The sequence below is a fragment of the Arabidopsis thaliana genome, chromosome 5 (assembly GCF_000001735.4).
Source record: "Arabidopsis thaliana chromosome 5, partial sequence".
NCBI lineage: Eukaryota > Viridiplantae > Streptophyta > Magnoliopsida > Brassicales > Brassicaceae > Arabidopsis > Arabidopsis thaliana.
The window spans coordinates 1,750,146-1,762,281 of NC_003076.8; the positions used below are offsets into that span (position 1 = coordinate 1,750,146).

At 34.9% G+C, this 12,136-nt stretch overlaps 3 protein-coding genes across 3 annotated transcripts; 1 reads left to right on the plus strand and 2 right to left on the minus strand.

Moving 5' to 3' along the window:
- Positions 1 to 1,540: 1,540 nt before the first annotated feature.
- Positions 1,541 to 4,216, minus strand: AT5G05820 (Nucleotide-sugar transporter family protein). The gene is made up of 4 exons (NM_120664.4): positions 3,266 to 4,216; positions 2,750 to 2,853; positions 2,413 to 2,641; positions 1,541 to 2,110 (listed from the first exon to the last, which is right to left on the minus strand). Exons 1-4 carry the CDS (start codon positions 3,710 to 3,712, stop codon positions 1,961 to 1,963), a joined length of 930 nt encoding a protein of 309 aa, NP_196201.2. The 5' UTR covers positions 3,713 to 4,216; the 3' UTR covers positions 1,541 to 1,960.
- A 1,307-nt stretch (positions 4,217 to 5,523) lies between these two features.
- AT5G05830 (RING/FYVE/PHD zinc finger superfamily protein) lies at positions 5,524 to 6,940 on the plus strand. Its single transcript, NM_120665.3, has 2 exons — positions 5,524 to 6,138; positions 6,440 to 6,940. The coding sequence occupies exons 1-2, from the start codon at positions 5,765 to 5,767 to the stop codon at positions 6,678 to 6,680; spliced, it is 615 nt and encodes a 204-aa protein (NP_196202.1). The 5' UTR covers positions 5,524 to 5,764; the 3' UTR covers positions 6,681 to 6,940.
- Positions 6,920 to 10,521, minus strand: AT5G05840 (replication factor C subunit, putative (DUF620)). The gene is made up of 3 exons (NM_120666.3): positions 9,993 to 10,521; positions 9,251 to 9,616; positions 6,920 to 7,755 (listed from the first exon to the last, which is right to left on the minus strand). Exons 1-3 carry the CDS (start codon positions 10,311 to 10,313, stop codon positions 7,123 to 7,125), a joined length of 1,320 nt encoding a protein of 439 aa, NP_196203.1. The 5' UTR covers positions 10,314 to 10,521; the 3' UTR covers positions 6,920 to 7,122.
- Positions 10,522 to 12,136: the final 1,615 nt, after the last annotated feature.

Genomic DNA, 12,136 nt, shown 5'->3' on the forward strand with positions numbered 1-12,136 from the left:
TAAAATCTATACTGCTTTGATTGTTGTTAGTCACATAAGCAAGAGGAATTATAGGTACCAAAAGCATTACCATGATTTTTTTTCTCTTACCACTAATTTTTACCATTGATTGTTGTTTTTTTTTTAAATAACATTTTCTTTGTACCATTGTCCTTTTCTTTCTTTCTTTCTTTTTTTCTTCAACCATTATCCTTGTCTAGGAGAACTGAAAGAATGGAGTTGCATAAGAATATGGGCATAGCAACTCTTGGGAAAGAAAGAAAATAAATGATTTCTAAACAGACTGTATATGAAATCCAAAATTACTGACAAAATCAGAGCTCAAGAAAAAGTGGCCCACGATAGAATCTTTGAAGTTAGCAGAGTTTAGAGCTGCAGAGTCACTAGATATGCAAGATATATTATCTGACAAGTAAAGTAAGAAAAAAAAATTTGTTTTATAGTTTCTTAATTTCTTTAACTATGTTTCCTCAAATAATCCTTAGGTACTAATTAAACTACAGATGTTTTCAGACAAAAATTAGACATGATAAAGAAAAGTTAATATCTCCAAAATTAGAAATTTAAATTTAATCAAAATGGTAACAATCTTTGCATGAAAAAAATCATGGAAAGTGTCGAGTGAATCCATTGGTTCATAGAATGAGAGTCCTTGGGATAAAAAGAGTTGATACGTGTGTGTACATGGTCCTCATCATTATCGTCCTCCCTTTTTCAATCTCTATTACTTTTCGCAATTCTTGTTCCTTAGCTTCTTCATGAAAAGCCCACTCGAGTACTTGAAAGAGTTTCTAGACACTCAAAAACTCAACTGTCACAGTCTCCAAGCTTAATCAAGCCTTTTTTGGTTTCTTTTCAGCTTTTTTGTCTGACTTGTAAGTCTATTATATTAACCAATTTACTCCTATATCTCTCTCCGACCCCATTTTGGCTTTTTCCTCTCTCTATCTCCTGAAAATTTTACTCTTGCTTTTTTTTTCTTTTCCCTGTCGAGAGAGTTAATATTATTGTCACATTACAAGTTTTGGTACCATGACTACGTGGAGTCTTTCTCCATCACACTCATGCTTCGAAGAAACCATGTTTTAGCAAGGAGGTTTAAAAACACTACATAGAGTGTGTTCTTTACACATTTTGGGTCAAACAATCCTGAAAATTTACGACATATATTTGGAATGGCCTACTTGGTAATGTGTGGATTAGATTCATGAAAGTGAGATATGCTGCAGTGAATCCGGATCTACGGCTTGATATGATAATGGCTGCCGTTACCAGATAAAGAAAATGAAGCGAGTGATTTGACAAGACAAAGACTATAGACAAAGACAAGACTATGTCTTCTTCATAAGTAAAAATAACTCTCTTGTCTCCTTTCTCTCTTTTAGATATTTCTTCTGCAAACTGTTATCACTTCCTATTCTGATTCTCTGCTCTGCCACTACACAGCTATTTGATCTGAACAACTCAGGAACCTTGAGATAGCTTAATATTGAATTGAATTCTCAGATAAACATTGAGAAAATGGATTTTAAGAAGAAGATAGAAGGAACTTTCTCTCTTTCGATTAAATGAATCAATCCGTGTTGTTGTAAAATGTTGACATCACAAAACTAAAATGTAAAGAATCGAAGAAACAAACCTAATTCAACAAACAACCTACAGAGGAAAGGCAAGAGAATCCGAGAAGAAAGAACAAAAATGAAAAACAAAAAGGTTACTTATTCATAGGAGGAAGTTCTCTAAATTCTTGCCTTTGGTAATCAATCTTTGTGTGGCTTTGCTTCTCTGTTTCTGCCAAAAAAAAGAGATGTTTTTGGCCCAGCTTTTCATTAAGACAAGAGTCAGTTTGGCCCAGCAAAAGAGACTACTTGCCTGTATATCCATAGGGGAGAAAATATAAAACATATATATAGGGGGGAATGATGAAGAAGAAGTAAAAGCTTTGTGTGTGTTTAGTGTTCTAATTTTTGTTTCGTTTCTTGGCTTCGCTGTACAGGATAACTCCACAGACGGTGAGGGAGTAACCCAGCATTCCGGTCACTGACACCGGATTCTTGAAGATTAGAATAGAGACCACCACTGCTACTGCTCCTTTGGCGTTTCCTAGCACCTATCACAGAGCGATCCAAAACGACGTTTTATGAGTTTATGTGAATCATATCTCAAAAGTTCGTTTTGAAACGCAGGGAACATCAAGCATTATCATACACATAAAAAAAGCAAACCCAACTCAACATCCAATACAAATGACAGGATCTCACTAACAGGAGGACCAAGCAGATAATCGTTTCTCACTAGTTCTACACTTCCTTGGACTAACTTTCTTTCAACTCCAACCAAAACCCGTATCATTTTTTCTACCATAAACAATGATGCCACTAAGAATGTAAAAGGAATGTGAACTGTAATCACCTGTAAAGTCAGGGCGCTAGTGTGGTTTGTGACTAAGAAATTTGTCAAGTTGACTAAATAGGCGAGCGCTGAATTGAATAGAAGATACCAAACGATTCTGAAATCATCTCTTGCAAGTGCAATTGTAATGCCGACAACATTTTTCTCCATGATAAGAGTAGCAGGCAGAAGGAGCACGACAGCTATTGGAGCCATGTAAAGGAGGAGATTCATGGAGTTCAGCTTTTCCCTTCAATACAATATTTAGAATCTTTTAAGCAACACTCATATAAATACTTGAACTATTGATATATAGACCTCTAACAAGGCGACTACAACAATACCAGCCATTTCTTACCCTTCAGAAGAAAGCAAAATTCCTTGAAGCACTGATTTAAGTGCTCTCGCAGCTGTTGCTGCAATGCACATAAGGAATCCAAACAGGTGAAAGCTTGGCTCACCCTGACAACACCCATAAATTAAAGAATATCAAGCATAGAATCAAACACATCACACACACAAACAGAACAAAATCTCCATTACTCGAACTTTTTTAGCATAAAGTTCACATGGTTAAGAGAAGATGAGAGAAACACAAAATCTAGCGAATACAAGCACAAAACAATACCAAATTTTCTCATGTGAAGCATAATTCAACAATGTCTGAGCTTGTCACAAAGATAAAAGCTAGCATCATTGGCCAAACATGAAACTGAATCAACGATATCACGTTCATTGCTCCAGAACCATACCTATGTTCCCAACATATCTAGTTCATTGCTCCTACATCACATCTACATCAACCTCTCTAACAACTCATCCAAAAGCATACATAAGGGATTCAAATTTAAGAGGTCAAAAGAAGTGAAAATACCCCACTAGCAATAACAACTCCGGTGACGACAGGGACGAGAGTGAAGTAAGTCAACCAAGCCTCTTTCTTACGCGTCATCAGGTAAGCAAACACGGCGGTGAAAAACGGCGTCGTAGCACCAATGGCTTGGTTAAACGAAACAGGAAGAAAGCGGAGAGAGATGTTACCAAAGACCACCGACACACAAAAAACGAGACTTAGAGCTGCGATCTTAAAGAACTGAACTCTGGATCGAATCGTCTGCATCGGAACCATCTTCAACCAAGCAATGGCGACGTAGCTGAGTAACGAACAAGCCGTCATGTGACACATGGTGAGAAAGATCGGGTACTTGAATCCGTAATTGCTAAGCAAGTACTTGTTCAGCAACAATACACCAATGTTCGATGAGTACCAAGACGCGACTAGCCCGATTGTGAAAAACCGGCCATTCGTCGCCATCTTCATCGCTTTTCTTCTTCCTAATCCTGGGTCGACTCGATCTGATGAGATGAGATTCAAACTAAAACCCTAACGAATTTCACGAAATTGGGATTGGTGGGAATCGAATCTGGACAGGAGATGGAGATCTCTCGGTCCTCCGATACAGAATTTTGACGCGTCGTGATGATGTTATTCCATCAATGGGTAAGATTTGGATTAGGTTACAACACGCGAAAATGCTGGAGACGAAGAAACCGGGAAAGAGAAGAAAGTTGGGATTTTTGGAGAAGAAGAAGAAGAAGCTCTGCAAAAAGGAGAGATCTTTGGGCTAAAGCTGCAACAACACTTCTCTTTCCTTTTTTAACTAATTTATTTTTTCTTTCAGTTTCATGATATTATAATTGGTGCGTTATGTAATGTTTCTTTGGGCTAAAGTTTTTTTTGTTTGGTTACTTGAAAAATCAAAGTGTGAAGATGTGTAACAATGAAGGAAAGGAGCCATTGACTTTGTTATTGGTTATTACCGAATCTGAGTTCTAAATTTAATGATTTACGTTCATATACTAATCCTTGAAAATTCCTAGCTAACGAAACATTTCAGTTCTGAGCATATTTAATTGACTAAGTAAATCGACCACGAATCTAATTGTAATTAACAAAGCGTTTGGTTAGTTAGGCAATCGATTTTACATTAATTTTTCTAAAAATACGAACTATTCAGAGAAAAGCTTATCTAAGTAGCAGAAGTTTGGCAGAATTATGATGAAGTTGAATAAATTTAGCAAACGTTTTTGACAAAGTGGGTGTTAAGTCTAGTGGTAGAAGACCAATAAAAGCTTTATTAGTGGTGTAGCAAAGGGAAATTATGTAATATACAATAGTTTAGAATCGATGCTCGATTCTTAAGTCAAAACAATGGTAGGATCATCTGCATTTGGGCTTGATGTTATTAGCCGTTACAACTTGTGAAGATGAATTACAACTCGTATAAATAACAATGAAATTTGCATATGAATCATTTAGATTCAAATTTGATTTTATAACCACTCAATTTCACATTACATTAGCCACTTATAAAACAAAGGATTTTTCTTAGGAATCTCGCCATATCCATAAATACCATCTTCCTTTGCTTCCCAAGTACAATTTCTACATCTAGAAGAATCTCTAACCGCTTTATAAATATCGAACACACCTTTTTTTACTTGTTCTTGGCTAAATCCACAGAAGTAGAGTGTCGAATTCATAAAATTCACGTAAAACATCCAACCATATAATCCACCTTTTTGTAGAATATGGAAGCCATGATCATCATCTCTTGATTTACAATGAACTCCTAAAAGATAATCATTGTCATTATAAATCACAACCCTAGTAAGAGGACCTTTCATTGGAAATACTTTTCCATCATGTTGTAGAGTTTCACAGCCTATCAAAGATATTAATACTATAAAGATGATTATAAACATTGAGTAGAAAATTGTTAGGAAATTTATGTTAGACGAATTCATCATGAAGATTTTCTTAATCATGATATTGCATTTTCTAGAACTTATAATTTATTTATATATAATGAGCTAACTTTACAAAAAAAATTATAATTTACATTAATTTATGTTGAATAACCTAAAATAGTCATGAAATCACTAGAAGTTTTTGTGAAGTAAATAAGAAAGTAAAAGTTGCTTTTTGTTCCCAAAAAAAAAAAAGACTAAAAGTTGCTTAAATAACCCAAAATATAATAGAAATACATCAATTAGGTTAGGTATTCATATCCAAAAAATTAAATTGACAGTAATGATCCAAAAAATAGTAGATTTATTAGAGGTGGGTCTGTCTAGGTGTCCAGGTGAACAAGTGAGAGGAGAGAGTTAATAGTTTTGTCTGAGAATCTGACGATCACTTAACTCCAAAACCCAGTGGCAATCATGTAATTTTACTGTAAAGTTTCAACCAGAAATCTCTTTTTTTCTCTCTCTCTCTGCGCTGCAAAGCATTGATCATCATCATTCATCATCTTCACAAGTCTCGTTTTCATAATTTATATGAGGATTCGTCATCCGGGTCTATACGAATATGGAATCCGTACAGCCACATCTCGAGACCTTTGTCTCTGTTAAAGTAATCAATAGCTCAAGTGGCTGTGATGGCGATGGAGAGCCTCGTCGGAGCTCCGGTGCGGTGGAGAAGGAGGAAGAAATAGTGAAAGATGAGGAGAGGAGATCCAATGCGTCGGTGTGTTCGGTGGAAATAGATCTGGAGCTTGGATTGCCTGAGAAAGTTGTACATTTGTCGCAATCTGAGAGAGATTGCAGGATTTGTCACATGAGCTTAGATGCAGCGAATCTTGAATCTGGTGTTCCCATTGAGCTTGGCTGTTCTTGTAAAGCTGATCTCGCTGCTGCTCATAAACACTGTGCTGAGACTTGGTTCAAGATCAAAGGAAACAAGTAAGTTCAAAATCTCCATATTTCTTGAGAATGGTTGTTTGGTGGTTACTTCCATTAGGAGTACGTAAAAATCTAAGCTTTAAGATAGTTTAGGAAAGGCTAAATGACTAACATTTCCATTGATGTAGGAAAGTTTTTTACTTTCTTTAGGTTATTGTCACTTTTGGTTATTGAACAGCTTTCTTTTGACTGTCTTTTTGAGAAGTTTCAGTTTTGAGGCCATTTGTTGTCAGATGAGAGACGCAAAGCTTAGCTTTTTCTTTCTTTGTGATGAGATTCATGGTTTGGTTTTGCTTTGCAGAATCTGTGAAGTTTGTGGGTCGATTGCGGGTAATGTTGTTGGAAGTGTTGAGGTGGAGTCTGAGGAAAGCCGGAATGAAGCAAATGGTGTAGAGAATCTAACTCTGAGAACATCTGGTCCACGATTGGTGGAAGGTAGAAGCTTCTGGCAAGGTCACCGGTTCTTGAATTTCCTTTTAGCTTGTATGGTCTTTGCATTTGTTATCTCATGGCTCTTCCACTTCAATGTTCCTTCTACATAGCAACACAAGTAATGTTCAACTCTCCATAAGAAGAAGAGATTCATTAGAGATCTCTCGGAAAGGTACTTCACTCTTGTACCAATGCCTTTTTTCACTATTAAGTTTGATGTAAGTTTAGAGAGGAAGAACAAGACCTAGAAGAGCTCATTATGCTATTTGCGGGTTTAATTTCTATCTAGAATATGTAAATCTGTTTCTTGATTGCGGATGATGTATATAGCTCTAGTCACTCTTAAGCTTAATGCAAATGCAGTCTTGTGAAAGTCTCTTCTCTTATCTCATTGTATTATGAATGATCTGATCACTTGCATTGCATTTTGCATCCCAAGAGTTCAGTGATTTACAGAGGAACTCAAAAACCAAAAATAGAAAAAATCCTCTGTTTCCATGTTGCAATAGATTAAAAAGGCTATGTACAAAAACCGAAACTCAGGCCATGCTTTTATGTCTCTTCAGTGACCTCTGATTCATCTTCTTCTTCCACAATTGCTAAGACCTTTGAGGAACTAATCCTCAAAGAAGCGCTTCGGATTTTCATAGGCAGCTTCTCATTATTAGCAGCTAAACCACATTCGATTTCTTCTTCTTCATCATCGTCCTTCTTCAGGTCAGAAGGCGGTAAAAAACAATCCATAGACAGACCCTTAATGTTAAAATCCATTTCCTCAATCTCCCAAGTCTCTTCCATCCGAGTCCTCGAATGATTATCCGAGTTCTCACCAAACCGAAACAGAGACACCGAGCTTTTACCAGCGTGTGCTACCAAGATACCATCAACGGTCCTGTAATCTTGGATCAAAGACTCCATTGTTGTCTCCCAAAATATACTGTTATCGTCTTGAGCTTTGATTCTTAGAAGGTGAGAGTCTTCAAGTTGAATCAAAAGACCTGTTCTCTGGCTGAAACATCCCCACACAGTGTGCCGTATGATCTCAACATTGCTGCTGCTTCTCGCCTTAAGCGCCGATGGCTCAGCATCAAGTTTGAGTATGAAACAGTCTTCATCATTTATCTTCTTCTCTCCCATGCATACTGATCTTGCAAATAGATTAGCCGTTGATTTTGGATCAAGACCCTGTTTCATTTTGTTTCAACGATTAAGGTCTGAAACCTTTGTAATGATTCCATTCAGACAAGTACTAAACACAAAGATACTTGAAACAAGTCAACGACAAGTAACTTAATTCATCATTATTACAAATTTCCCAAAACAAACAAATGCTATTGGTTTGGTGACAATAAAAGAAGATCTTATTAGGTTGTAAATAACTATACACTTGGTAATGGGAACAAAAGTCTACTTTGTTATAACAAAAATACTATTTGGAGAAAATCAAGTAGCAATATCTTTGTTAACAAATATATCTATTTGGGAACCAACTAATGTATACTAGTTATAAGTATATATTTTTGGTTGTTGTTGTTAGTGGTGGACCATAGATGGTTCCAACTTTCAAGTTCCAACAACCTTGGTAACTTGTAAGCATTTTCTCCACTTTGAAATGAGAAAACAAGAGCGCAAGTACATGGGACACGTCACACTTTATTTAAGACCACATCAAATCTCAAAAGTCATAAGTTTACATTGGAAAAAATCAATGGTTTTATCTTAAATTAAATTATATGATAATATATTAATATGGGTATATGGTTCTCGCGTAATGTACATTAGAAACGTTCTTCACTCTAGTAATTTTTAATTAGTACTAGCATTTATTCGTTATCAAATTTTCCAAATCAAAATCCAAACTATTCAACGAACAATATTGTACGATGACCAATTCTATCGTTTGACAAAGTTGAAGGTAGGTTTAGCTAGAAAATTCTCTTTTGGAAGTAAACGTGGTAAAGAAAAACAAACGAAGCAATGAAGAATAAAAAGCAAGAGGAAGTTTGATGATTGAAAGATCTTTTTGCTGATTGACAAAAAAAGAAAAATCTTTTTGCCAACAATCAAGGAAAAGAAAACGTCAACTACTAAGAATCATAAAAATCAGGAATAGAAGAAGAATGAATTATTGAACTCCAAGTGGAAAAGCTCAATCACACAGTGCCATAATGATCAGTCGTTGCATATGCTTTATGAGACATAAAGGATCTTTGTCTTTTCATGAATCAAGTAGAAACTAGAAATGTAGCATAACCACAAGAAAAATATCCACATTATTTTTCCAAATAATATTATTTACAAACATTTCACAAAAACCCTATAATTCTTTGTATAAAACAACCTATATTGCCTTGAACAAAAAAAAAACCCCTATAATTTCGCAAAAACATAATGAACAAAGTAAACCAAAAAGATGAACGTAAAAAAAGGAGCTATGCCTCTCTACTACATTAACAAAAAGAAAGACCATTCTTCAAATATTCTCGTTTCTCCCAATTTCGTCATAAATTAACTTCTTGATATAATGTTTTAGGGTTTTGTTGTTTACCATCCTTAGATTTTGCAAATAAAAAAAAAAACTAAAATTTGGCTTTCTATTGATTTCCCCTCAAATATTATATGATTGAATGGATTTGACTAATAAACAACGGAAAAGGAAATAAAAAGAAAAATGAATTACCTGGAGGAAACGGCGCAATGGTCTAGGAGGACCACGAGAGGCATGAGAAGGATGCCACGGAGTTTGTCTCCAAGCGACTTTGGCGTCACTACCGGCACTGATTTTGCAGCCTGAAACGACAAGCTCAAGACACCATAACTCTATCCCCTTTTGCCACAGCACAAAGCCTCCTACTTCTCCTCCTCCACTCTTGATACTCCTTGCCTTTACCATTTTGCTGTTCAAGCTTCCTTCTCCTGTGCAAAACTCTGATGCTGTCATCCTCACTTTTCCCATCGCATACATGCTCTCTACCGCGTTTAACGCTCGATCGCCTCCTACCGCTGCTATGTACTGCTTTACTATGTATTGCGCCATCGACATCTCCTGTAATTTTCCAATACAAAAAAATCTTATATATGATGGCGGATTTAGGAATCAAGATATTGCTAATGTTTTTAAGTCAATCACATTTACATGTAAATTTTCATTTAAAACCTAGACAATCTTTTATTTTTTTCATCAAATATTTTTGTACAGTGTAAATAAAACTCAAACATGCTTTTTCCTCCCGTGTAGGTTCTGACAAAGAAAATGTTGTTTCGATAGTAAAAATTGTGGTTTTATGGCAAAAACAAACGAAACTTAGAAATCCATGCCATAATATAAAATATATCAAGCACTCGATCCATATTGTTGATTGGGTTTAAGATGAAATTTTGGTAGATGTAGGGTGATAAAAAAAGAAGGAAGATGTAATTACGAGAGGTTGGTCTTTGATGTCTTTGTGGATGGGATTCTCATAATCGTTATGGTGGTCAGGCTGAACGGGGAGAGGGATCAAAGGAGCCCCAACAACTCCGAGAAGGAGCTGGATCTCTGCATTACGACCACCAAAGAGTCTTGTCATGTTTGTGGCTGTTGCGGTTCCGGTAGCAGTAGCGGTAGGTTTTGACCAGTAAGATTTCATTTGGTTCCATCCAGGTTTTGTCTTGGACGCAGCAAATAACTCCTCAGGCATGGGAACCTCTAGGACGGTCTCTAACCCGTCCTCGAGGTTGTAATTCGGACAAAGTTTCCTCATATTCGCAAAAACAAAAAAAAAAGGGTTTCGAAGGGAGAAATTTAAGCTGAGTGAAGAGAGGGAGGCTATCTGTGGGAAATTTGGATTTGATGAAAACTTAAAAGAGATTGAAATTAGAAAAAAGACATTCGTCGTTGTCACCAACCGACCGGAACGTGGGGAGGCCTTTTGTTTTGTCGTGTCTGCACGCTCTCTCACTCTGCTTACGTCTGTTTATTTATACACAAGACATGGGATCAAGATATGCCAAGTACAATATCTATTTTTTGGACAATCTTTAATTGCTAACAAAAATTATGACCACATCAACCTCTAACCGAATTGAATATGATACCCACCCTTAAAGATTTATATTGTATAATTTAATATTTTTTGGACAAAATAATCGTGCAACAAATTTACTACAAGCAGAGTATTGACCCGTTTGAAATCATACCAGAAACTTCATAGACTTATACGATCATTCTTTTTTTTTATATATATATAATAGTAAATATCATTTCAGTTAAATTGGACATGATCTCTAAAGATCGGAACATTGGATGTTGAATCCAATACCGAATGACTATGAATCGAACAAATTAATACATTGGCTATGGCAATTTCGTGATATCCTCGCTACCTAAAGTCGTAATGAAATAAAACATTCCTAATTTTACAACTTTTATAAATATATTAATAAGTTTGATTTTCTTAAAATAGTATTAACAAAAGTAATACACGAAAAAAAAAAGAACAAAAAAAAAAAAGTAATACTCGAGCGCATAAAGTTTTTTTTCTCTTGATTAGTTGAGTTGATATAATACAATTTAAGTATCTAGTTGTTGAATTGAAAATTATGAATTTGGCTTTTGGACATAACAAATCAGAAAAGCTATAATTTAAAATTAATTAACGAAAAAAATGGACTTAAGCAACCTGAAAAAGATAAACTTGAGCGGGTTTATTGTTATTTTCTAATCACTATGATACTATTTGAATTCACTCTATTCTTAAACCTATGTATTCTCTAACTAGTATTAGTATGTTAAATTGTTAATATTCAACTGGCAAGAAAAAAAAAACTGTTTTAACTGACGGAATACTTTTGTAAATTATAGTTGTAAACACCTAATAGCTAATTATAGTATTTATTAAACATCAAAGATTGCAATTAAATAGACCTTTTTGATAAATATTGAATAGACCTTTTGACTTGTTATGAATCTTGATATATCAATTAGTGGCATGCAGAGCGGGAGTCGTTATATGTGAACCGAAGTTATTTATGACTAAATAGGAACATTTTGGTGTAAATGTATCTCCCAATTCAATGAACTTTTTTTTTTTCTTCATCTAATTACTATTTTAGTTCTAAGACTATACAAGGCTTATAATCAGCTATTGTTTTAATTGTAAGACTATCGTTTTCTCAGTTTCTGCAAAGATAAACTCAGCTATTGAATATGGTTTCAAAAAAATTGTATGGACTTGCAAAATTATTTGTATAGATCTTTTCTATAGTTAAAAAGTGAGGGCTATATATTTTTTTTTTTGTTTGGTTGTAAAAAACTATGTGTATTGCACGTTCATTTGTTCTTAAAACTATATGATTCTGTGTTTCTTGTATTTTTTTTTTCTTTTTCTTTCCGGAATATAAAAGGAATCAAATACCTTTGTCGTTGCTTTCTAGAATATGCATTTTTTTTTTTTGCACCGTATATAAAACCTATTTAATTTTATATTTGATATAATACTGTAAGGTATAATATTACCTTTTTATTGACTCCGTCGTTTTCAACCATTTTGAAATTTGATTCTCTCGCAGTTAAATAGACAGATAA